We start from the raw sequence: 25,307 nt of genomic DNA on the forward strand, positions 1-25,307 counted from the left end.
TTGTATAATGAAGTATATTGCATTTCATAACTTAGGTGATTAAAGTGGCAGACAGGGCCCAAAACAACATGAAACAAACCTAACACACATTTTCATTTCAGCCAATTTTTTTGTTTACAGTTTGGTGTTCGCAAATTCTTCTCTTCCATACCTCATGGCACATCACTAAAGACAACCACAAAGCAACCAGAAAGGCAGAAATGAATTGTCATTTCTTGTGGACAGAGAAGAGGAGGAAGGATGACCAAGTACTAGATGCCACGTAGCTGCTTCACCCTGTACATCCTGTTTTCTGGGGTGGGGTTTTCTTGCCTGAGTGTTCATAGTGTCCAAAATGATTGACCAGCATTTCCCAACCAGGGATATAAGTAAAGATTAAGCAACAGGATAAATTCTTGCAGGGTTTGGGCGTCTCCCCAAGGCATCTTTCTGTGCTCAGCGGAACATGGGTGTTTATAACATCCATTTTGATGGTTTTAAACTATGCATTGCCAGTTTCCATGTATATGAAATGAGGAGCTTGATTAGATTATTTCTTGGGTGTCCTTCAGTTTAACATTGAAATTCTGAATTCCAAATATTTAGCTTTCAGCTCTTGAGAAGACAGTCTTAGAAGACGCCTCTGAAATTAGTACCCAAGTGACACCTGCACATGGGAAGTCCCTCAGCTGCTAAGGAAGCCGCCGCCTCACACCGAGCGGCGGTGCAGGTTTCTCCCGGCCGGCTTTGGTCGCAGCATCATTTTTGTCTGCGGTAGATTTAAGAGCATGGGTGGTGGTTGGTATTAATTAAATACCTGAAAGAATGCAAACCCCTTGGAAACTGATATAATGAAACCATGCACTTATTTTTTTTTAACATTATCTTTATGAAATGTGGTATGTAAAAGGAGAATGTTATTGGGGGTAAATTGTACTTAAGTTTCCCAATTAATGTAATTTTGGGAAAGGCTCTTTATTCAATGATTAAAGCTTCAAGTTCCTCACTGCAAAATGTTCTATTTATCTATTTTTATTTTCCTTTATTTAACTTTAAGGGTTGTCAAGAGTAATGAAATAAAGTCACGTGAAAAGGAACTATTAAGTAATATAAAGTGTTCTACCCTACATAGACGATAATCATTAACACCCTGAGCTTTCTGTACTAAACGTATTGTGCTGCCTGTGGCGGGGAATTAGAAAACTCAGACACGTAGCAAATCAACTTGAAAGAATTCTAATTGGAAAAGAAGGAAAAAGCACCCATGTCATTGTGGCCAAGGGGTAACTGGGCTTCTTTCTCCAGCAGCACTTGTCTTTTTAGTTTTTTGATGTATGTGTATATATTTCCTCCCCCCCCCCCCGCAGTTTATACATTTATTACATTTTTATAAAAAATAGGGAAAGTACAAAAAATGAGATAGAAGGTAAGAAACCACCCACCATCTCACTCTTTTTTCTCTCTGGTTTCAGTAAATGCCATTTTATATGTATAGTCTTTTAAGCCCTGTATACGCCTAGCCTGATGTTGCCCCACGCACCAAAAGTGATGGGGCGGGGAATCGGGGCCTCAGCCACAGGGGTATTTGAGCTCCTGTTGTTTAAATCAGACCCTTTTTGTTTGTCACTTTAGTTGGGTTTCTGTTATGTGTTACCCAAGTCATCCTGAACTGAGAAGACTATCTTGAATTTATTAATTCTTCCCATGTATGATTTCTTTTATAGCATGTGAATGTAGAATAAATTTCTACAAGTGGGATTTCGGGGTCAAAGATTATGTACATTATTAAGCTTTTGACCTCTGAGGATTTCCTTCACTTTCTTGCGAGTTCATCATGAGACTTTAAAACTTTTTTATTTTAATGAAATTTTTGGTGTTTTAAACTGGTAAAGTTTCCTTTTCTTCTTCCTCTTAAAAATATTGGGTTCACTACAGTGCCTTCAATGTTATTTCTTTCCTTGTGAACACTTTTTTTAGCATCTACGCTGAGCCTGATACTTACACACACATTACCTCATTTAAAAACCCAGGAGGTAAGTGGTATTTCACTCTTCACCCAATTTGTGAGTGTTCCTTTTTTATAAGGATACTATATCCAGTAGTAGTCACTGAATTTTTGGTCTTGCCCTTGGCATCCTGTGTTAGGTTTTTTCAAAATATTATACTTTATTATTGTTTATCTTTTTCTGAGTTTTGCCTTGACTTATTTATCAAGTTCTCCTTTAAGTAATGCTCTTTGTCCTTGCTTAATATTTGTATCATGATTTCAACACCATCAGTACACATGACTTAGATCACTCTAGTTTTGTTAGCTTTATTGCTCACTGCTGTTTGTTTTATACTTATCTACATCTATCCTTGCTTACATCTTCTACTCTTGAGTTCTTTATTCTAATTTTTTTCTATTGATTCTATGTCCCTGTTTCTTAAGAATTTTTTCTATAAAGTATATGTGGAAAGTACACTTTTGTCCTTCTGTGTCTATTATTATTTTTTATTTGCTTTATAATCATGATGATTACAGTATTGGGAATTACTTTTCGGATTCTTAGGTCAGAGTCTTTCCCCTCAGAGTCCTGTAGACCTTACTCCATGGCCTTTCGGGAGCTGGTAGGGCGGGGAGGCCTGATGCCCATCCCATACTTACTCCATTCTTTAAAGAATCTTGGTGGAGGTTCATACATCTATTGAGACTTTTTCTCCCTGCTACTCGGAAATTCAGGGATGTGCCGATTGTTTATGATTCATTCTCCCAAGCTCTGAGTGAATAATTTCAATGTGAAAAACTCATTTTTAAGTTCTTTCCCCGATTATTAGTTAGTGTTTATCCTTTCCTTAGTGCCTCCCCTTCTGTTTCATCTTCTCTTTCTGAAACCCCTGTTCCATACCTGCCTGAGCCTGTGGGTCCGCGTCTCGGGTGCCGTCTTCTTCCTGGAGAGGCCCAGCTCGCGCGATTTCCCTGGGAGCTCTGCGCGGCTCCCTGCTGCAGGCCGCCGGTTTCCCTCTTTGCCTTCGAGTACTCTTTCTCGTCGCTCGCTTTTTCACCCTTCCTTGAAGTAACATCTGTATCCGCGATCCACTCTCCTTTTGAGGCTCACTGAGCATATAAATTTTAAAATGTGGAAGCTGTCTTATTTCTCGCAGTTACCCTAATTGTTCAGATTATTTCACTTTTCTCCAAATATCGGACGGAGCCTGTTCTCTGGTTTGCTCGCTTGCCTGCTCGCTCATCTGCCGAGCGAGGTCCGCTTGGTTCAGCACCAGGAACTGAAATATGCTTTGTCAGAGATCGTGCAGGTCATTGTTCAGTTCTTTTCATTACAGGCCAAAAATAGGGGGAAAGTTCGATTTATGGTAATTCCTCAACAACAGCTCCGAGTCCAGCGGCCCGCGTGCGACGGAGCCGGCGCTGTGGGCAGCGGGGGACAGCTGCAGGGCCGAGTCCCTTTGTGCAGCACAGCCTCCCTTTTGTGCAGCGTTGGCAGCCCTGAGCCTGCGGGGCCGGCTCCCTCCCCTGGGAGCGCGGGCGGGCCTGGCATCCAGCAGAAGCTCCAGCCCGGCGCTCTGTCCAGCCCTGCCCTGCTCTGGCCTCCACTCCTGTCCAGACGCTGCCTGCAGGCTCCGAAGACGGGATCCCGGTGGATGCGGCCCCTCCATGAATAGTACGGAAATGGAGAGTTTCAAATTTGAAGCTGATGGCCATTGTTTTCCAGTCCTGGCTTTGCTACTATTAGCTGTGTAACACGGGGCATCTTTTTTAACCCTCTGAGCACCAGTTGACTCGTGCATATAACGATAGTGACATTTATTAGCAGCCGAAGGCACACAGTAGGGTGTCTGGCTCTCACTAACAAATGACTGGCTGTGACTTCGTTGTTGAGGTCTGGGGGCCTGGCTGCTGACTGGGCCGTCCATTCACTACGCTCTTTGGGTCATTTTAGCAAGAAATGACGAGGAAAAGGAGTGGTCATATGCATGATGTCGGTTCCAGGTAACTCGCGTGTAATGCGTTCAACCACTGAAATTTATTTTAATAAATTGTGTGAGGTCAGAGTCCACTTTTTGTGAACTAACCAATTAGGGCAGCACCTTTTATTGTACAATTCATCTCTCCTCACTATTCATAATAACCTTTTAGGGTGCTGATTAGCATATATGCTTGAGTTTCTGGGCTTTGAGTCCTGCACCGTTGGCCAGTCTGTTTGCTTTGGTACAGTGCCATGATGGCTGAGTCTTTCTTCAGTGGCAGGAATAGGGTTTGGAGACAGACTTCCTGAGTTTGCGTTCTGTCTCAGTTCAGATGCCTGAGAGGTTAAGTCAATTACTTAATCTCTCTGTACCTCAGTTTTATCGTCTAAAAATGGGTGTAGTAATAGTGCCCATCTATAGGACCCATGTAAAAATTACATCAAAGTATTCTCATAAAGTAAGTAAAACTGAGCTTTGTTCCGTGTAAGTGCTCAACATTGGTTATTATTCCATTTTATCATGTCTTTCCGTACGTGACGCAGACTTTTATTTTTGAGTCTGGCTGTCAAAACTGGAGGTAACAAAACTGTAGGTTCTCCTCCTCCTTTATGAACTTCTTTTTCCCTCATTTTCCAGCAGAGTCATGGCTTTAATGCTGCGGGGAGGACTCACGGTGCGGCGTGCGAGCCCGGGAGGGGCGCTGTTGAGGGGGGAGGAGCAGCTGGACCCCGGGCTCTGTGGGCTCCGCGAGGGCCAGCGTCCCACTCTTGTCCTCTGCGCTCCCAGCACTTGCCCTGGTTTGTGATAAACACTTAATACGTGCTTTTCAAAATGAATCAAAAGTAATATCTTCAGCCTTTTAATAATCAAGATTTTTAAGCTATCATGAACCCAGGTTGGGGTCAATGAAACTTGTAAATTTCTGGTACCCATTAGCACCTTAAGATTGGAAAAGGCTGATTTTTCTCATATATTCCACACCAAGAAATACCTTTAGTAGAGCAAGGAGACCTTATTGTGCTAAAACGTTGTGTACTGATCCAAGCGATGGAACATGGTTGAATTAAATGGATGTCATCCACGCGGACAAAGCTCAGAGTTGGAGGAGGTAGAGAGACACACATTGCTGCCCCGTGAGGAAGCCCCCGTCTCTGTAAATGGCATAAGAAGACTTGACAGAGAAACTATGAAGTGACCATCATTTTCCTCCCAGCCTGTGAAGAGCAGCAGTTCTGTGGCACCGAGGGAATTTCACAGAGCAGCATGGTTTTGATCTGCTGTACCTCTGGCCATGCTAGCAGTGATCAAATCCAGGCCTCAGTGCTCCGTGCAAGTGCTCTCCCTGCCTGTAAGCCATTTCCTTTGGTTCCTCCTTTCTGTTGTTATCTAACTAATGAGAAAGTCACTGGGCTTCTTCCATTTCAACCTTTGTCCTAAAGGTCTGATTCCGTTCTCTCTCTCAGCAGTGAGACAGCTTCAGTGAAACAGCGTGCTGGTGACCGACTAAGGCGTAGACTTCAGAGTCAGGCTGGGGTAACTCGTGGTTCTAAACGTTGTAACTGGTTTCACAGTGAGACAAAGACAATAACTTGATCGTTGGGGATCAAGGTATTGTCTGCATGCTACAGCTCTTCATGTCTAAAATGGGAATGAAGACGGGGTCCCCTCCTAGAACCTGGGCGAGGAGTAAATGACAGAAAGCAGGTAAAGTACAATATGTCTTTTTTAACAAGTGTCATCTTAGTTGTTTGTGCTGCAATAACAAATTAATGTGAATTGAATGGTTTCCTCATAGTCCTGGAGACCGAAGTCTGAGATCGAGGTACCAGCCCAGGGGGTTCTTTGTGAGCCCCTCTTTCTGATTTACAGATGGCTGACTTCTCATTGTGTCCTCACGTGGCAGAGAGAAAGAGAGAGAGATCATCTCTCTGGTTTTTTTTCTTATAAGGGTACTAATCCCATTCATGAGGGCTCCACCTTTGTGACCCAATCACCCCTGAAAGGCCCCGCCCCTAACACCATCCCATGGGATGCTGGGATTTCAACATACAAGTTTTTGGGAACACGCAAATATTCAGTCCTTAATAGTTGCTCTTATTCTTCCTGGTACTGCTGTTTAACTTTCTCGGCCAATAGATGGAGAAATGGAAGCCTTACTCTAAGCACACCCTCACTCTCCCTTTCTCTGCTGGTGTGCTCATATCCGGGCAGGGCTGGAGTGGAGTGTCCTTCTCGGAAATAAAGATTCTGCATATACTTTATTTCGGCTTCACTCCTGATCTAAGGGATACCCACCAGAAGTTTCTCCATCTGTTTTATAATGTGCTGGATGTCAGCTCTTTGTCTCCCTTCATGTTTCAGGGGGTTAGACAGTTTTCTGTTGGGCAGTGGAGTTATTTCCTTAGAGACCCTGGCTTTCACCGGGCTTTGCTCATCTTCAGCTCGATGTGTCGGGCGGCTTCACCTGCCTTCGGAGGCATGAACACTTGGACTCGCACATTGGCAAACACGCTCTGATCGGTAAACATGCTTTAGAGGAGCAAATTCCCCATTTTACAGATGTTAGTTATTTTGGTCATGATTAACCACTTATTATTACCAACAGAGACCTGGAGGCCGTGGTAGGTAGAACTTGGGAAGCACTCGTTCTCGCAGGGAGGCGGGCAAAGAGGGAATTGACCTTGACCCATCTAGACAGGATGGAAAACAGCCAGTTCTTTGGCTTTGTGTTATTTTTCAACACAGAAAGTAAAGTTGAAAGGACACAGCAATTGAAAGGACTCAGAGGACTTCACAAAGTATACTTGCCTAGGGCTTAGGAAAGACAAGCATACAATATAGCAAGAGAAGGAGAACACAGGCAAACATCAGGGGATGCAGAACATTCCAGATTCTTTATCATTCACACAGGAATGCGTTTTGTCTTTAGATGATGAACCTGAAGATACATGTGAGACAGTGAGATAGCATGGCCTAGGCAAGTAGGTCAGTGGAACAGATTAGCGAGTCCAGAAGGAGACCAACACACATGTGTAGTTGATGGATTTTGACAAAAGAGCAAAGGCAATGCGGTGGAGAAAGGATTGTCTTTGAACAAATGATGCTGGAACAAATTTGCATATTAAATGAACTTAGATATGTGCCTCATACACATACAAAAGTGAACACAAAATAGATTATAGACTTAAATGTGAAACCTAAAACCACAAAGCTTCTGGAATAAATGTAGGATAAAATCTTTGTGACAAGGATCTGCATTGTAACAAAACTCCCAGGTTATTCTTATACACATTAAAGTTAGAAAGGAACAGCCCTGTCACGTGCCTGTGGTAGGATGCGCAGGAGTCACACGGGTCCTGAAGGGCCTTCGGGGAGGAAGATGCTCCGCAAGAGGGCCAGCAGCGCGGGCCTGAAGGTGTGACTGTTCCTGAACAAAGAGGGTGGCCGGCCGCCCCCCGCTATAAAATCAGAGCTGGTGAGGCGGATGCAGGTGAAACAGGAAAGAGGTGGTCTTCAGGTGCCTCGCGACCTGGGAGAGTGGGGGCTCCCGTCTCGGAGCGCACCTCCTCTGCGAGGCCACACAAAAGGCAGTGTCCGGAGTTCCTGCTCCAGTATAAAGCCCCCTCCTTTGCAGCCCGCAGGTGGCTGCTCAGCGGTCATCCCTGAAGCTTAGCTTGGTCCCGGATGTTGGCCGTTTCAGGTTCCCTCTTGGAACCCACGTGTGGGGCCCATGTGGCCATGGGCCATGCAGCTGCTAGGCCTGCAAGGTCATGTAAACACACCAGTGTGTCCTGAGGTGGGGAAGAGAGCGTTCCTTTGGGCCCCCAGACTATGTTAGCTTGGGCATGCGACAGACCAAGTACCTACTCACACTTTGGGTGGACCCACCCCCAGCCGATCCCTTCTTTCCCCAGGCGAGGCTGACAGGTCTCTTTGGTCCTGCACCTCCCCCTGCTGCCCTTTGACTTCTGTGGTGCGCTTGCCCGCCTTCCCTTGGTCCCACCCCCAATCTGGTACAGGGAGTGGGGAGGGGGCTTTTTCCTCCAATCTATTATTTTGCTAGCCTTGCTGTGCCCAGTGGAAGAACCTGCCCTGGCTACCATCTTTGGTGATGGGGGAGACCACCCTGGTGCGGCATCAGCTCCACGCCCCCACGTCAATGCCCTAGCCCCCTCCTGCAGCAAGTTGCCTGCCCCTGGGGACTACTGACAGAGAGTGAGGGAACCAAAGGCCTAAGTAAAGGAGGCCTGGAAACCCCGCATGGCCTCCCAGGCAGGGCTGCACCGGCCTCAGTGTGGGGGATGGGGTGCCTGCGGGGAAAAGGGGGTTGGGGAGCGCCCACAAGGCACGAGTTCAGTTACTTGGGCAGCGCTGCCTCACACCTCCCAGAAGTGCAGCCTGGCACTGGGCTGCGAGACTCAGTGTCCTTGCCGTGACCCCAGGCAGCCTGGGAAAGCATCCTTTGACTGGCTGCTTGCCCTCGGTACTCAAACCTCTGACCTCCGTCTACCATTAGTCGGCGGGGGGGGGGGGGGGGCGGGGGGGGGGGGGCGTTCACTGAGCAGGTTCCTGCAAGACTTTTCAACAATGTCCGGTGAAATAAAAAGACGGCACTATAACAAGCTTTTTATATATACATTTATCAAGTTTTAGAATTCTATGATCATGTCCTTCTTCACTTTGTAAAATGAAAGTGCTAGCAAATTATAGGTTTCATTTTTGTTTGAAGTGGTCTTTTTCCCTCTTGGCAAAATAAAAAGGTGGCGACCCTATGTGGGGGTTTAAAACACCCCACTTTTAGTTTCAGTTTCTGTTTTTTCCTGACCTGTGAAATCCAACACAAAGTGTGCCCATTCCTGAGTTAGAGAACGAAGAGTAGCTCCCCTTGAGCATTGGGCAGCTGGGGTGGGTGGGGCCAGAGAAGGGGGAAGGGGTCAGATCCTGGAAGACCTGGTAGGCCATGGAGTTGGACTTGACCCCAATTCTTTGAAGGCTGTAATGTAATTGGGCTTGCATCTTGGAAAGGTGGCCTGTCAGTGCCTGGATGGAGGGATCAGAAAAGGATGAGGAGGCAGGCCGGAGGCCAGCGGGGCGGCTTTTGTGGACACCCGCCGGGGAGTGACTGAGGCCGCGTGCAGGGCTGAGAAAGGGCCAGCTCTCACTACGCTGAGGAGGCAGAATCGCCAGGAGTTAGGGGCCTACTGGATGGAAGAGGTAGCTTTACGGTATTTAAGTTACCCCTGACTTCCGCTTTTGGTGAATTTAGTGAATTTGGTGAATGCCGAAGCCAAGTGCAAGCCAGCCCAGTGCTCAGAACGCTTCCATGGGTTGATGTGCAGGACTGCGGGGCGGAGCGGTGGAGCCTCTGTGGGGCAGCCCCTCCGAGACAGAGAGAAACTCATTAAAAGGAGATCAGAGAGTTAATCTTCCTTCACGCTTAAGTACCCATTCATGAAAAGCTGCCCTGTGTGAGTCAGAAAATGCTGACTTCATTCATTTTATTACACGTATCAGTCCTTGGAGCACGCTGGCTGGGGGAAACACTGGGTACGGCTGGACTTGGGGACTTGGGTTTTTGCGGAGGTTAACTCAGTTCTGCTGCGTGTTGGGTAGAGCAGTCATTTGCGTGTCGTGCTTGCCTTACAGAATGGCTTTTGGTAGAGGGCTGTGTGATATGTCAGCCTCAGCTCAAGAGTCTTATGAATTTAAGAACTTTTTTGAAACTACTGAATTCTTAGAAAGAATATTAGAGAATAACTTAGTGTCAGCCATTACTTTCACCTGACTTTCCCCACAGAGATGTAAGTGAGGATTGACTAATAAAACAGAAGGTTCTGTCTCTGTGCATTGAGTGAGTTTACATGTGAGCTTCTCTGTTAGCATGGCTTAAATCAAACATGTTTTCCAAGGGAGGTCAAGGTAGTAGTGAATTTTTTGTGGTAATAGACTTTTCTTTAACCAACATATAAAGAATTTTTGCTATTGTAGGTTCATCTGCACTTTGTTTCACCATGCACTTTGATACGTCAAGGAAATTCTACCGAAGCTTATGGGGAACATTCAATATGGAAGAGGAGTTAATGCGGTTTTGATTTATGGGATTTATGAACATTCATGAGTATGCATTATGTACCTCCAGAACCCACAGGAAGAACGGTTGATTGTAAGAGAGGAGAATGTCTATATACAGTGTTTTCTTTTTAAGATGAGATTTTTTTCAACCAGTTATGCTAAATCATCACTTTATATCAGACAGAATTGTAAAGGGCAATAGCTACTGTTACATGCTCATTCGACCTGGCAAAGTGGTGTTAGGCTCACAGTCCTTTTTTTTTATCCTCACCCAAGGACATGCTTAATGATTTGAGAGAGGGGGGACGGGAGGGAGGGAGAGAAGCATCCATGTGAAAGAGAAACCTCGATATGTTGCCGCTCAGAAGCTCCCCAACTGGGGATGGAACCTGCAACCCAGGCACGTACCCTGACGGGGAATCGAACCTGCAGCTTTTCTGTTTACAGGACGATGCTCTAACCAACTGAACCACATTGGCCAGGGCAGTCTCATTGTCTTTTGACTTTCCTGTTTTATACCACCTTGGCACGATACTACAAAGAAGGTCAGGTGCATTTACAGTTTGTCAGAAATGTGGTTAGTCTCAGTTATGCCTCGCCCAGCTTCAGGGCCTTTTGTCAATCTTCTTTCAAGTGTCTTCCCACCCCATGCTTTGTTGGGGGGGGGGGCGGTGCTGGGATTTACTCTAAATGAATTTTAGGTTCCTATGTTATCGCACCTGTTCACACTGCAGTCAACAGCTATACGTGATGGCTTGCTCTGCATTCCATAGTGCCATCGTCACGCAGAACTGAATTAACAATAATTTTCTTAATGTTCTTACCATCATCATCTCATCAGTTCATCGAGGAGAGGAAATGACAACTTGTGACCTGATCTGTCATTGAGTGCCTTCATCTTGAAGCTCTCCTTGAAATTGAGCTGCTCTGGAAGACTGGGTTTGCTTTTGCCTCTAACTGCTCGCCTGAGGACGTTATAAATCCAGAACCACTTAAAATGAAATTCTCCACTGGAGGCTTTGCAGATGGCACAAGTAGATTCAATTTGTACTTAATTTTTCATGAGGATCAGCTTATGGAGAACAGCTTGATTTTAAAATGCTTTCCCTTTTCTCCAGACAAGCTTCCTTACTGTCCCGCTTCCGCATGGGGGGATCGATTTCTTATAAACTCTTACCCTGAGCTGCAGCCTTTGGAATCCCAGTTTAAAGAGAGTCTTATTAGAATCCTCGTGTTGGTCAAGCTCTAGGCGCCCTGTCCCCACTGCGGCTGCAGAATGGATGCTCAGGGTCTCCAGGATCCATCAGAAACTCCTCAGGTTAAGAACTTCAGAGTTAAAAACTATTAAAAATGCCCTTGTTCCTTAGAGTTTTGGTAGTCTGCAGATTCCTTACTTTCAAATAAGTTGGCAATATTTTAACATGACAGAAAGAAAACCATATTCTACTAACTAAAGTTTTCCTAACGTGTTGATTGTTTTAATCCAGAAGGTCTTTCACTATCTGTTCCAACACACTGCTGGAAATCAATGATATTTTCTAATTTCTCTTAAAAAAATGATTTGACTTTGTGAGGCCTTCCCTTGTTTTTAAAATACGGGCCAGTCGCATCTGTCGCAGTTTGTCTTCATCGTCAGTATGGCTCTCCAGACTGGAAATGCTGTAGCTACGTGAGCTTCTTTCCCCTTCCCTGGATTCCTTATCGGAACCATAGCTAGGACTTGGTTCTCCCTCCTTATTCCCCTGCCTCTCCTGTATTCTGACAAGTTGATCACTGTAGTAGGCCCTCCACTGGCCTTGCAGCCTTGAATTTTTCTCCTGTCTGATCCAGTTTGCTCACTACTGCCAAAGCAGTGTTTTGAAAACATCCCCTTTTATTACGTAACTTTCCCACTCACACATGATTCAGAAACTCCTCCCTGGTTCCTTTTTTCCTAGGATATCGAGTCCGATTCCTCCAAATGCTGAGTTGGATTCGAATGCGGGATGGGCGCCCTGCTGCTTGCCCTGCTGCTGCGGACGAGTGAGTTCCTCTCCCCGCTCCCAGGCCAGCTTGTTGGCAGCTGGCTTCTAAGTGCTGCATCTCTGGCCACTCTAGGAAGATTACATTTTTTTTCAGCAAGATAGTCGTTCTGCTGTTTCTTTCTCTTTTAAAAAATTTTCAGTTTTTTTCTTTTTTTTTATTGTGATAAAATTTACCATTTTGTCCACTTTTAAGCGTACAACTTAGTGCCATCAAGTACCTTCACAGTGTCGTGCAGCCAGCGCCACCATCCGTGTCCCAAACGTGAACCCCACACGCACCCTTTAAACATTACCTCCCTGTTCTCCCCTCCCCGCAGCTCTGCTGTGTTTTTAAGGCGCAAAATTCGTGGTCATTTTGCTGCATGGGACCCCCGGGAAAGGAGCATTTCGTCCATCTGCGGGTCAGAACAGTGGCAGCCAGGGGCGGTCGCCGACTCGCGGCTCTTCCCGTCCGCTGTCGCATTCAGCCCCCGCTGAGCGTGGGTCCCGCGCCCGCCGCCCTCACAGGCTGTGGGAATACAGTGGGTAGCAGGGTGGCCAGGCCAGGCCTTCCCACTGGGTGCAGGCCAAGAGCTGGGCTCCCTCTGGACTGGTCTTCCCTTTGGCTCCACCCCCACTCCCCCCCCAGGGGTGAGGGCGCCGGGCACTCTCACGCGCTCAGGCTGACAGGCCAAGCCTTGCCCGCCCCTCTCTCCGGCCGTGTGAGGGGCTCGGGCTCGGGCTCGGGCTCGGGCTCGGCCGGCACTGCCGACGGCCGAAAGCGGGAACCCGCGCGGCCTCCGCTCTGCTGCCGCGTTCCCAGTGCTGCCCCGGGGGTCAGCTCTCACCGTCACGCCAGGATTGCGTTCGTGTTTCTCTTTTATTTCCTGTCCTTTTTTTCTTTTATGTTTTTATATGACCTCTTCACGCACCTCCTCTGTGTTAAGTACCATACGTATTCCAAAGAAAAATATTGTAGGTATTAAACCAAAGAAGAAATATTCGAGAGAAACATTTCGGAAGTCCTCGGGGAATCCCTCGTCGCAGGGGAAGATGGACTTGCTAAGCAGCACCGACAGCCAGTGTGACTGTCCTGGCACGGGAGGATCCGGGGCAATCCTGGCGCTTGGTTTGCCCGGGGAGTCCCAGGCGTGGAGGGGCGCTGGGCTGGTTCCGGAGGGTCCGCGCGCAGGCAGCGCCGGGGACAACCCGGAGCCTGCGACCTCTGAAACCCGCCACTAGGCGAGGACAGGAGGCGGTGCTTGAATGGCCCCCAAGAACTAAATCACCAAGAAAACAAAATAGACAAAAACAAGTCTCAAGTGCAAGGAAACTGTTTGCAGACACAGAGTAGTGTTTATTAGCAATAAAACTTCTCAGTAATAAATCCGTGAAGTCTTATTACTAATCAACTTGTGGGGGCTTCTTTTTCTCAAGACTCTAACTACTGACAGCAATGCCATGGATTTTGTGTGTGTGTATTATGTCTCACCTGACCGGTGGGCCCTTTGACTTCCTTTTGAGGCTTCATTTTATAGATGTAAGAAAAACAATGAAGATACTGCCTCTTGGTTGCAATTTTTAAAATGCGGAATGACCTTTGATCTGAGAGAGATGCCTGAGCTGGTTAAATGACGGGGGGAGATGGCTGTCATTGGCACACCTGGCCGCGCAGCACGTGACCAGAATGGTGGCTAGTATTTTTTCAAGCAGGATCTCCATTAAAAGCCCAAGGTACTGAAACATGAAACGGCCACAACTCTCCAGCAGCCTCCGATGGCCGGGTGGCCGCAGCTCCGAGAAGAAAACCCAGACGGCCGTGATTCTGCAAAGCGGTTCCTGTCCCGTACGGAGAGGCGACCAGTGCCGGGAACGGAGCCGCCCGGCCCGGCCCGGCCCCGCCCGGCCCGGCCGTGGGGGAGGCAATTGGACAGCGCCCAGCCTGAGCCCGAGGGTCTTACCTCGCGCCACCAGCAGCCTGCTGGCTGCGGAGGACTCTCAGTACAGAGGCACAGTGTTTTGCGGAAGATTAGGTTTAGTTTATTTACTACAGGGCATGTGAATGCATATCATGAGAATCAGGCAGTTTGTTCTTAATACAAATTATCATAGAGAAATAAGTTCTAAAAAATCTTTCGTCTTTCAAGTACGTTTGCCAAGAATTTCTGCAACATTCTCTGCATTAAAGGCATATTTTCCCCCCTTTAAACAAGTCACTGTAAAAACCACAAAAAGACATTGACATCCCATTGCTCAAGTTTTCCTACTAGTTTGCAGATCATTGGAGGCTGTCCTCTGCTTGCATTGAGGTTGAAATATGTGGTCTATTAAAAAAGTATTTCCTGAAAATTCAGGGTCTTCAAAACACAATCGGATTTACTGTGTAGCCCCCCTGCCCACCGCATGCCCCCCGCACCAGTTACTTCAGTGGTGGCAAAAATAACAATGGTCCCGTGGGAAATGAAGCTCATCGCTATGGTAACTAATGAAGGTTACATCATTCTAAGGCACATTTTTGAAAGCCCGGATTTCAACATGGGTAGATGCCCCATCTTATTTTATTTATTCAGTAGCTTAGCAACCTGTGGTATACTTACTGCTTGTCACCACCTCAATTTCTTCTCTCAGAAGAATGACCTATATAGATAGGCCTTTTTTTTGTTTGTTTTAATTGTAGGTATGTTCTTACAGTGAATGTAGTTCAGTTCTTAGGTATGTTTGTAGTGACCTTATTTTCTAGACCAAAAATTAGGACACATGCAATGCCTGCGACATCAAGGATTTACCCTCCGCCTCCTTGGTGGCCCACGCTGAGGTCCTCGCGGAGCTTTTTTGTTCTACACCCTTGAACTGGTGGTGTTATTCAGGGGTTTGCCTTTGGCCCTTTTTTCTTGAATTGTTTTCTTTTTTTCTTTAATTTCTATTGAATTTTGGGGGGTGACATGGGTTAATAAAATTATGTAAGTTTCAGGTATACAGTTGTGTAATACATCATCCGTATATTGTATTATACGGTTACCACCCAAAGTCAGATCTCCTCTCATCATTATTTACCCCCCTTACCCAAGTCTCCCGCCCCCCACCCCCTTTCCCTCTGGGCATCGCCACGCTGCTGTCTGTGTCTGTGAGGTCGTTTTCTTTGCTCAGCCCCGTCCCCCTTTCACCCAGCCCCCACAAGGGAAGGGAGGTAATCTCCATATTACCTCCCTTCCCTCTGACAGCTGTCAGTCTGCTCTCTGCATCTGTGTCTGTTTCTATTTAATTTGTTAGTTTATTTTGTTCATTAGATTCCACATATAAGTGAAATCACGTGGTTCTTGTATTTCTCTGACTGGCTTATTTCACTCAGCAGGCTTTTTTTCTGTGCTGTTGCAAAGGGTCAGATTTCCTTCTGTTTTACAGCTGAGTAGTATTCCATTGTGTAAGTGGACCACAGATTTTTTTTATCCACTTCTCTCCTGATGGGCGCTTAGGCTACTTCCAAATCTTGAGAATTGAAATAAGATGAACACAGGGTTGCAGTGAACAGAGGGGTGTATATATTCTGTCAAATTAGTGTTTTGGGTTCCTTTGGGTACATTCCCAGAAGTGGAATCGCTGGGCCGTAAGGCAGTTCGGTGCTGCTCTCTGCGGCGGCTGCACCTGTCTGCCTTCCCCCCCGCTCTGCACGAGGGTCCCTCTTCTGCACATAGGCACCTGTCACAGCTTTTTGTTTCTCAGTCTCCCCACTGTATCCTCCTTTTATGTTTGATGGAATTTTTCGTTGTATACCCTTTTGATTCCTTCCTTTTCTCTGCTGTATATTTTTTAGTGGTTACCAAGGGGATTTTTAACATCCTAAATTTATAGCAACCTAGTTTAAGTTCACACCAACTTCCTTTCAATAGCATGCATTAACTCTGCTCCTATTCAGCCCTTTTCCCCTTCTCTTTTGTTGTTATTGTCGCAAATTACACATTTTGTGTCCATTAACGTAACACTCTTGATTTATGCATTTGTCTTTTAATTCGCGTAAGGAACAAAAGGAAGTTGCCAACAATAGGCAATGTTAGCTTTTATGTTTACCTATGTATTTGCCTTTACCAATGATCTCAGTTTCTTTGTATGACTTTAGGTACTGTCTATTGTCCTTATTTCAGCCGGAACAATTCTTTCTGTCATTTCTTGTAGGAAAGATCTACCAGCAGCAAACATCATTAGCTTTTGTTTATCTGGAAATGTCTTAATCTCTTCTTTACCCTAGAGGAAGAGTTTTCAGCCAGATGTAGAATTCTTGGTTGACTTTTTGTGTAATAGCACATTGTCACCATCCCGCAGCTTCCTGGTCTCCAAGGCTCTGATGAGAAACCTTATTGCCTTCAAGACTTTCTCTTCGGCTTCTTACAGTTAGATTACTACGTGTCTCTGGTGGATCTCTTTGGGTCCCTCTTTCTTGGGGTTCATTGAGGTCCTTGGCTGTGTAGATTCATATCTTCAAATTTCAGAAGTTTTCAGCCATTTTTCTTCAAATACTTTTCTGTCCCCTTCTCTTCTGCTTCTCATATTATATACAAATAGATATATGAGTATACTTAATGGTGTCCCGTAGGTTCCTGGGTTCTATTCATTTTTCTTCATTCTTTTTTTCTTTTATCTCTTCCAACTAGGTCATTTCAGTTGTCCTCTCTTGAAGTTTGTGGTTTTTCTGTCTTCTCAGATCTGCTCTCTAGTGAATTTTTTATTTCATCTATTGTACTTTCCAGCTCCAGAATTTCCATTTGATTCCCTTCTAAAATTTTTATCTCTCTATTCATATTCCCTACTTATTTATAAACCCTTGTCCTGATTTTCTTTAGTTCTTGTGGTTCCTTTCAACTCTTTGAACATGTGTAGACAGTTAATTTAAAGTTTTTGTCTAGTAAGGCCAATCAGTGTTTGGACTTCCATATTGAAGATCTCTGTCACTTTCTTATCTTTTTCTGTGAATGGGCTATTTTCTGTTGTTCATATACTGTGTGATTTTTTTTTGTTATTGTTATTGAGAACTGGGTATTTTAAATACTGTAATGCATGAACTCTGAAAATCACAATTTCTTTCCTCTGCAGAGCATGCTTCAGTTGTCTGTTTAACATTTTTTCAACTCTATTGGCAAAGACTGTATTTCTTGTTATATGTTATCATTGAATTCTCTGTTCTGTCATCTCTGAGGTCAACCAGTGATTTCTTTTAATGCCCAGATTTCATAAAGGAAAAAAGGTCTTCTGTCTCCTTAAATTCTTTTGGCAGACATTGCCTGGAGCCCTTCAGTCCTTGGGGGCTGAAACAATGGCCAGTCTCTTTTCTAGTCTTTCAGTGAACTGCCAGGCAAATCAATACGTGTGTCCCCACACTTTGGAGGGCAGGGCTCCCACCTTGTTGCCAGCAGGCCGCTCCGTGAACACGGGCCACTGTCCCCACCACTCCCTGCCTCGGGGATGGAGTGTGCATGACGGTAGGTGCTCGCAAAGCATGAAATGCACCGACATACACCAGCCTCTTTCTTCATCAAGCGTTCCCTGTGTGCGCCGAGCATCTAAGCAGACATCAGAGCTCCGAAATAGTGATTCTGACCATTCTTGCCAGCTCCGTAGTTGATCTGGTGCAGGGACTGATTCCTGGAGCTTCCTGCTCTGCCATTTTTCATGATGTCACTCCTGTGTTTATTCTTGTTGAGGTAATAATCTCCATATTAAAATGTACTAGCATATATTGTAGAAAGAATTTCAGTGAGGGCTGACATGTGTATGATAATATATGTATTGAATTATTCTTACAAATTATTTTCCATTATGCCTGCCTACTTCACAAATTAGGATAGTTGACCAAAAAGACAGAATTTTGCCTGTATATGTAGTGTTACTGTATAGTCACTGTGTCTTGTGGCTCTGCAGAGAAGCTGGCATTTGTTTTGTGTGTAACTAGTCTAGTCTTTTAACTAATACCTCTTACGGGTGACCTACTGGTTAGGTGGGAAGGAAACCCTGTACTATTTAAAACCTTGCTTAGTGCAACGACTGAAGTAGCTGTTCACGTGGTGCCCGGCTCTCAGAGACGGAAAGCCCTGTCTCTTGTCTGCTTTTCATCCTCGGGTGTTTTTTTGAGGGTGTGGCAGATGTGGCCCCCTGGCAGTGGGGCGCTGCTCGGCTCCCTTACTGGACATCTGCTACTTCCTCTGGTCTGTGGGGCGGGGTCCTGTCAGCTCCCAGTCGTGTTGGCCTGGCTGGCCTGTGCAGATGATGTCGCGGCTGGTGGCGCTCACGGCGGGGCCTACATGACTAGGCAGAGCCAATGGCCCCGTCCCTGACCACGTCCTTAGGCTCCTCCTCCCTGAGTTCTCTGCCTGGCCGCTGGTCTGGAATGTCTCTCCTGGCCTTTGCTGCAGGATTACACTGTTGCACGGCGGGCCCATGGCTGGCCCTTCACTCAAGAAACGGGGTTCTCAGAGCTTATGATTGCCTGACCCCTGCTTGGAAAACTGTCCCTTGAGGTAGTGGCGTGGCCTGGCCTGTACAACTGTGGATTTACTATGCAGTGCTCCTCTGAGTGTCAGATGCTGCGTGTTGCTTCACTTTACCTCCACGCTTCTTTCAGCAGTGAAACATAACAGCTCCGAAAGCCAGTGAATGCCTCCAGCAGACTAGGGGAAGAAAATCACATATACGGAGAGGCGAAACAACAGCAAAAAGACTCATAATTTTCAAACATTGTCACTATTACATATGTGTATGTAGACATATAGGAGGATTGTATTTAAGAATCATATATAATTCTTAATGTATACAAACTTTAGGATTCTTAGGAGACATATGTGGTATACATACATATATGTGTATATGTATATTTTACATATATAGTTAAGATACATATTATATATAATTAAGATAAGTTACATATAGACACGTATATGTGTATATAATTAAGAAGTTTGGTTTCTGTCTATCATAATTTTCCTATGACTAAAAATACTTGATTTAGTCCTGGCTGATGTAGCTCAGTGGATTGAGTGCTGGCTTGTGAACTGAAAAGTCTCCAGTTCGATTCCCAGTCAGGGCACATGCCTGGGTTGCAGGCCAGGTCCCCAGCTGGGGGCATGTGAGAGGCAACTGATCAGTATATCTCTCACGCATCGATGTTCTCTCCTTCTCTTTCTCCCTCCCTTCCCCTCTCTCTAAAAATAAATGAAATATATTTTTTAAAACTTTTAAAACTCCTTGATTTAAAACATAATTTCTTCTGTTGCAGGACGGTTCGCGTATGGCTAAAGAGGGACAGCGGACAGTATTGGCCAAGCATATACCATGTGATGCCTTGTAAGTATCTGGATTTCTGTCTTAAAAAACCAGGCATTGACCCCAACTCCCCTTCCTTCTGAGGTTGCCTGGTCTGTATTTTCATGTTGAGTGGGAGTGCCTGAAGGTTGGGATTATCATTATAATGGAAAGTAGTATAGTAAATCATTTTAGATTTTCTAAAGCTCTCAGTATGTAAAATAAGGAATTTGTTCTGAAATTGACTATATATGCCTAGTTAATGGAAGGATTACAGCAAGAGGCTCTCTGATTACAGCAACCTCCCTCTGTTTTCTAACTTTTTTGGGGGGGGTTTTTGGTAAAGTACCTCCTTAGACAATGTAAAATTTTGTTCAGTGACTACATTTGCAAAGTAAATAGTTCTTGCATTGTTATTATTTATTCAAATGCAAGACATTCAGCGTTGAACATTTAGTTCTCAAAAGGGTTCACTTAGGAGGAAAACATTCTAAATATAAGTCAACCTCATTTCCCCAAGAGCTTATGTGAGAAATATGTCCTTGCACTGATAAATAGCAAATTGTTCAAATATATTTTAACAAAAGATATGACTGATTCTTAGATTCGTACACTGGCAGAAATTCCCCTGAAGTACAGAAGGGCTAGCTCCCCAAAACAGGAACTTCCTTTTCAGCCAAGTGTTTTATTGTTAAAGTTAGTGCAGTTTGGGCATCCTATTCCATGCTTGTTTTAGTGTAAAATAATTATTTAAATTTATTATCGGTTATATTAGTAAAAATTTTCCTTATTCCCCTTCTTTCAAATCTTAATTAAAATTGACCTTCTGGAAAGCTCCCTCAGGCTCTTTGCTTGGGCCCGCGCCCCCTCGGGCCTGCTGTGGTGTGCGTCGGTTACGCATGCCACAGTGTACGACCAAAACAGATTTATGCTGGATTGTGGATGTGATTAAGTTCATGCCTCTGGCAAAAGAATATTTTAATAACGTAAACAACAATTTGCCCGTTTATGAACAAATGAATTATTAAGGATGTAATGGCTTTCTGTGATTTTCAAATTATCTTTGAGTTTTTATGTGCCTTTGCAATTTTGTATGATAATCACGGAGCTAAAGCAAGTACCCCACCACACGTTAGTGAAGGAGGAACTTCTTCTACTTCTGAGTGCTTATATTCGCCCCGTTCCTGCTGTGTCTCCAGCAGACACCTTTGCATGGCAGAGGCCCGAGGTGAACTTTCCTTTTAAGCTTTGGGGTGATGTGGCCTTGGAAAGGGAAGGGAATTCTCTGATTGATTTTTTCCCTGATTTTTAAATGGTATGAACCAGTTGGATCTGTGGTCTTGCTTTTTCATCCAATTTGTCCAACATTTCACACTGAAAGAGATGGGGAAGGTCTGTCATCCACAAAGTTGAAGTTGACCCCAGAGGCCGGTCACTTCCGGGATGGTGAAGACAGAGGAAGGGCAGACTGGGGACAGGGGCGGCGGGGGGGCGGTCTTTGGGGATGGCAAGTGAGGCGAAGTGAACGTCGATGGCATCCTAAGCAGGAGCTTACTCACCCACTTCCCCATACAGTCATCCCTACACATTTCAGTGCCCGTCTCTACTGTTTTCTTTATTTGAATTATTTATTTCACTGAGAACACAGAGAAACCTCGAGTTGCATTTTCATCGTTTGTTAAGCTGTAGGCAGGAATGACTAAGAGGCTGCTGTAGCTCCTGCACCTGGCATAGGTGCTCAGTAAATAAATCCTTAGTGAAAACTTGAATCTGGTAATGAGTTTCCCTGAGAACGGTATCAAGATTTTCCTGATGACTGAACACAGTCTTTGAGAAGGATGGCCCTCTAATTGTTTGTATGCTTTGCCTATGGCGTTTTGCAGGGAGTAAAAAGGGATTACCTTGTTATTAAACTGTGGCCTGTGGACCACCTGAGAACTTACTAGAAATGCAAATATTGGGTGTCACCCTGACCTCCTGAATCAGAATTTGCATTTTAAAAACATCCCTAGGTAATTTGAATACATCCTATAGTTTGAGAAGATTGTCTTGTGGCAATTTATACAAGTTTATATGAACTCGTGTAGCAGCAGTGTCCAACCCGTAGCCCGCGGTCAGCACGCGGCCCTAGATGGCCGTGAATGCTGCCCAACACAAAATCGTACATTTACTTAAAACACGATGAGATTTTGTTTGTGATGACATGTCACAGTGTATTTAACATGTGGCCCAAGACAACTCTTCTTCCAGTGTGGCCCAGAGACGCCAAAAGATCGGACGTCCCTGAAGGCTCACATGTACATAATGTTGATTTGTAAATACACAGACAGAAGTGCACATTCTAGTCCCTCAAATGTCTACTGAGCACCTACTGTACACCTGCCATCCAGCTAGGTGCCAGGATTTGCAGATGAACTAGCTGCAGGTGATTTCTATAATCTTTTGTTGGGTGGTCCTATTAGCATGGAAAGGTAAAAGAAAAAAAGGCTGTGTTCTTCACAATCGGCCAGAAATTTGCTTTTATGTTTGTAGGGGCCATATGCATTCAGCTAACATAGTCACTGATCTCTGAGCAAAAAGTTAAGTTTTGCTTAACTTGAGAGGCAGCATCTTATTGCGAAAGGAAATACGCGACGTTTTCGGTCGATTAGAAAACCTGAAATAGCTTTGGATTTCCAAAGGGTGTTTTGCATTCCTTTCTTTTGAAAGGTGTTTTCTTAAGAGGTTAGTCAATGTTATCCTTAAATAACAGTCATGTGGTATTAGTTACAAAATAAGTGAACAGGGGTAGTGCATTTGGAGGCCATAGCATGGAGACTACAAGGCGGATAAGGCCATGTTGTGTGTGTATAGTGGATACAGTAAGTAGAATTTCAAATTCTGAAGAAAACAAAATATTTTTGTACCTATAATAATGGCTTATTTGTTTATTTTGCCATTGAAACACTTCTAAATATAGTATTTGTCATGTTCTGGGTAGGATACTAATGTTGTTGTAGGATACTAATAGCATTGAGAAGGATTCGAAGTTTAATGGAGGGAAGGAACGGGAAGGCATTTGATGAGAAAGAATGAACAGTGAAGGCTAAGTTTGAAGGCAGGGAATGAGTTCCTAAAACCTGAACAAACTTCAAGGAGTGGGAGACAAGAAAAATGAGAAGCATACACATCAAGATCAAAAACACAACCGCTGCTGCCCTCAGTCCTCAGCTGCTGCAGGTGGCTCAGTTGGATGGAGTGTCATCCCATACATCAAAAGGTTGTGGGTTCCATCCCTGGTCAGGGCACATGCCTGGGTTGTAGGTTCAATCCCTGGTTGGGGTGTGTTTGAGAGGCAACCGATAGGTGTCTCTTTCTGACATAGATGTTTTTCTCTTTCTCTCCCCCTCTCTCTCTCCCTCTTTTTCTCTCTTCCTCCCTTCCTCTCTCTCTAAAATCAATAAACATGTCCTCAGGTGAGGATTTAAAAAACAAGATATATTAAAAACAAACAAACAAACAAACAAAAAAAAAAACAACCCACAACCACTGCTACTTTGCGGTGTCCTCATCCCTGTCTTTTCCAAGGAACTTCCAGGTCCCGTGTAGGGGGAGCCAGGAGAAACCAGACTTGCCTGGTTAAGACTGTTTGCCCCTGAGCCCAGCCAATGTACCCAGGAACTCGGAGTTTGAAGTAGGCACTGCTGGTCTCAGCCTTGGCTGGTCCCGGAGGCTGGGAACATGTAAACCCTAGAGCTGTGAGGCATTCGTGTGCTTAAAGAAACAGGGAGAGCTGATCTGCTTAAAGGAAAGTGGGAACAAGGGAGGAAGGACTGCTTGGCTCTAGGGGGAGAGAATCCTGACCGAGCGATGCCGAAGGCCTCCCTCTTCATCCTCCTAACCCCCAGCAACCTGGGTTTGCCTCTTCCCCTGAGTTCGCGAGGGGCTCCCTGTCTTCCTGGATAAGCCACTTTGTGCCAAAATTCGCTCCCCTGGGTTTCCGTCTCTGGTATGTGACTCAGCCTAGCCCGGGCTGGACTTGGCATACCTCCTGATTCCTCTGTGTTCACTTTTGCCCGGATCTCTGCGGCCCTTAGAGGGAAAGGACTGAGCCGTGTCCCTGTTGGTGTCACCGTGGTGTTAAGCTGAAAATAGTCTGGGAAAAGTGAGGGCAAGTAAAGAACAGCAGAAAGAAAGTTATCCTGTTTTTCTTAATTTCTTTGGATAGTTCGTTCAGCAGATTTTAAATGTTTTTCCTGGACTAAACGCCATGCAGTGCACTAAAGATATGGTGGCTAAACATGGCAGATGATTCTGTGTCCTCACGGTGTGTGTGGCCTGGTGGGGAAGGCAGACCTAAAATGCGGACCGCCCAGGACGCGTGGTGAGTGTTACCACGTGAGAAGGAGGTATAATGGAAACAGCGTCCCGAAGGTTCCCTGAGGAAAGTCCACTTTAAACCCCTGCTGCCTGTAGAGAATTTGGGGTGACTGATGACTTGAAGTTTTCTATAAGTTGATTTCTAGGGATAGGTGAGAAATAAAAGCATTTCCTTATCTAACAGTCTTGAAGAAAATAACATCCTCTTGACGTATCTCACGTAGTACCTGCTTATAGCTCATGACGAGGTCAATTGCAGTGTATGCAACGAGGACCTGCCTGGGCTTGGAAACCAGACGATACAGAGTTGAGGTTTCAGATGTGTCCCTAAGTGTGGCTGCTTGTTTCAGATGTCCTTTCAGCCACTGCATTTGCATGCCACTGCAAAGGACAAAACATACACCCATGGAGAGCATGGGCGTCTCTGCTTTCATCGCTGGGATAGTCTAGATTTACTTTACCAACCAGGTCAGACAGAGGAACAGAGGGCAGAGATCTCAAGCGAGAGCCCAGGTGGCGGTTGTTCGAGGCTTTTCTTATTCCATTAGAGTATTGGGTATCATGGTCGGGCCTTTACTGCCAACTTCTCCTCTTGGGCACAGAGAACAGGGAAAACAACTTGCCTGCCAGGGATACAGTGACCGGGAGCTGGACAAGGCCAACGCCGCAGGGCGGAGGGCGAGCTGGATCGTCCAAAAGCCCCTGTAGGCTCCTTTGCCGCCGGGGGCAGGCAGGTGGGATTTACTTTGGCTCCCAAGTGTGTATGAATTTGTCCCCAAAGCAAAACCGAAGACAGGTTTTCCAAGATAATTACAGATAAAAGGCACACAACACCGAGCCATACAGTGACCTCTTGTTGTATGTCCAGCTCTCTGCCGTGACCTGGTGGGATGGTGTTGCCCAGCCTGAAGTTGCCGGTGGGCCTCTTGGTGTTCACACGAGTCTGGTCACTTTACCATTTGCTCAGCTAACTTTTAAAGTTCGAGACTCTAGTCCTCACTGAAAAACATAATTTTGAAGTATTTGCTCCCCAGTGTTTATCAAAAACCTGCCGGAAAGGCTATTTCTGGAGGCGGCGTGAAGGCCCTGCAGTTCTGTTGCCCATCTCTGTCCTGCTGGTCCCGGCTTGGTGGTGGCCCTCAGCGGAAAGGCCCTCCCCCATGGAGCCCTCCTCTCAGACCGTGTGCAGGCTGTGGCTAGTTTTGAAGTCATCGTCCCCCTCAACGCTCCATGCCCTTGGGATGAGAAGCATGAAGCAGTAACATTGTTCAGAAAAAAGGGAGAGAAACCCTTTGCCGCCCCGGAGGGGGATTCCCTCCAGTGCGCTCCAGCACCCTGGGGTGGCCCCCTGGCACCCCGCCTCTGGGAGCACGCCCCTCGGCAGCGCAGCGGGCAGCCAGGCTCTGAGCCCTGCTGTTCTGTTCTGCTTCCTCCAGTCCTGAGGCGTAAAGGTCTGGGGAACTGCTGTGAGGGCCTGGTACGCGGTTCTGTTCTAATTGTCTTTCTATTTTCATATACCTGTATTTTCTTTAGCAATGACTTTTCGTTTATTTCTATTGTTTGCTTTTATTGTATCTGTTTTATGAGGCCACTTCAAATCCTTTGGGAAATGAGGTAGGGAATGCCTTAAATAAATGA

The 25,307-nt window shown here is 45.6% G+C and overlaps 1 protein-coding gene across 2 annotated transcripts in view; it reads left to right on the forward strand.

Moving 5' to 3' along the window:
• The window catches only part of WDFY2 (WD repeat and FYVE domain containing 2), a 124,438-nt gene that overhangs the window by 22,574 nt on the left and 76,557 nt on the right, over window positions 1-25,307 (forward strand). For both annotated transcript variants that reach the window (XM_054586497.1, XM_054586498.1), the window contains exon 2: window positions 19,285-19,352. In XM_054586497.1, coding sequence (XP_054442472.1) covers window positions 19,285-19,352 — 68 coding nt within the window. The remainder of the gene's footprint in view (window positions 1-19,284; window positions 19,353-25,307) is intronic.

This window comes from Pteronotus mesoamericanus, unplaced genomic scaffold (assembly GCF_021234165.1).
Source record: "Pteronotus mesoamericanus isolate MK-2021 breed Mesoamerican mustached bat unplaced genomic scaffold, CSHL_Meso_final contig_94, whole genome shotgun sequence".
Lineage (NCBI taxonomy): Eukaryota > Metazoa > Chordata > Mammalia > Chiroptera > Mormoopidae > Pteronotus > Pteronotus mesoamericanus.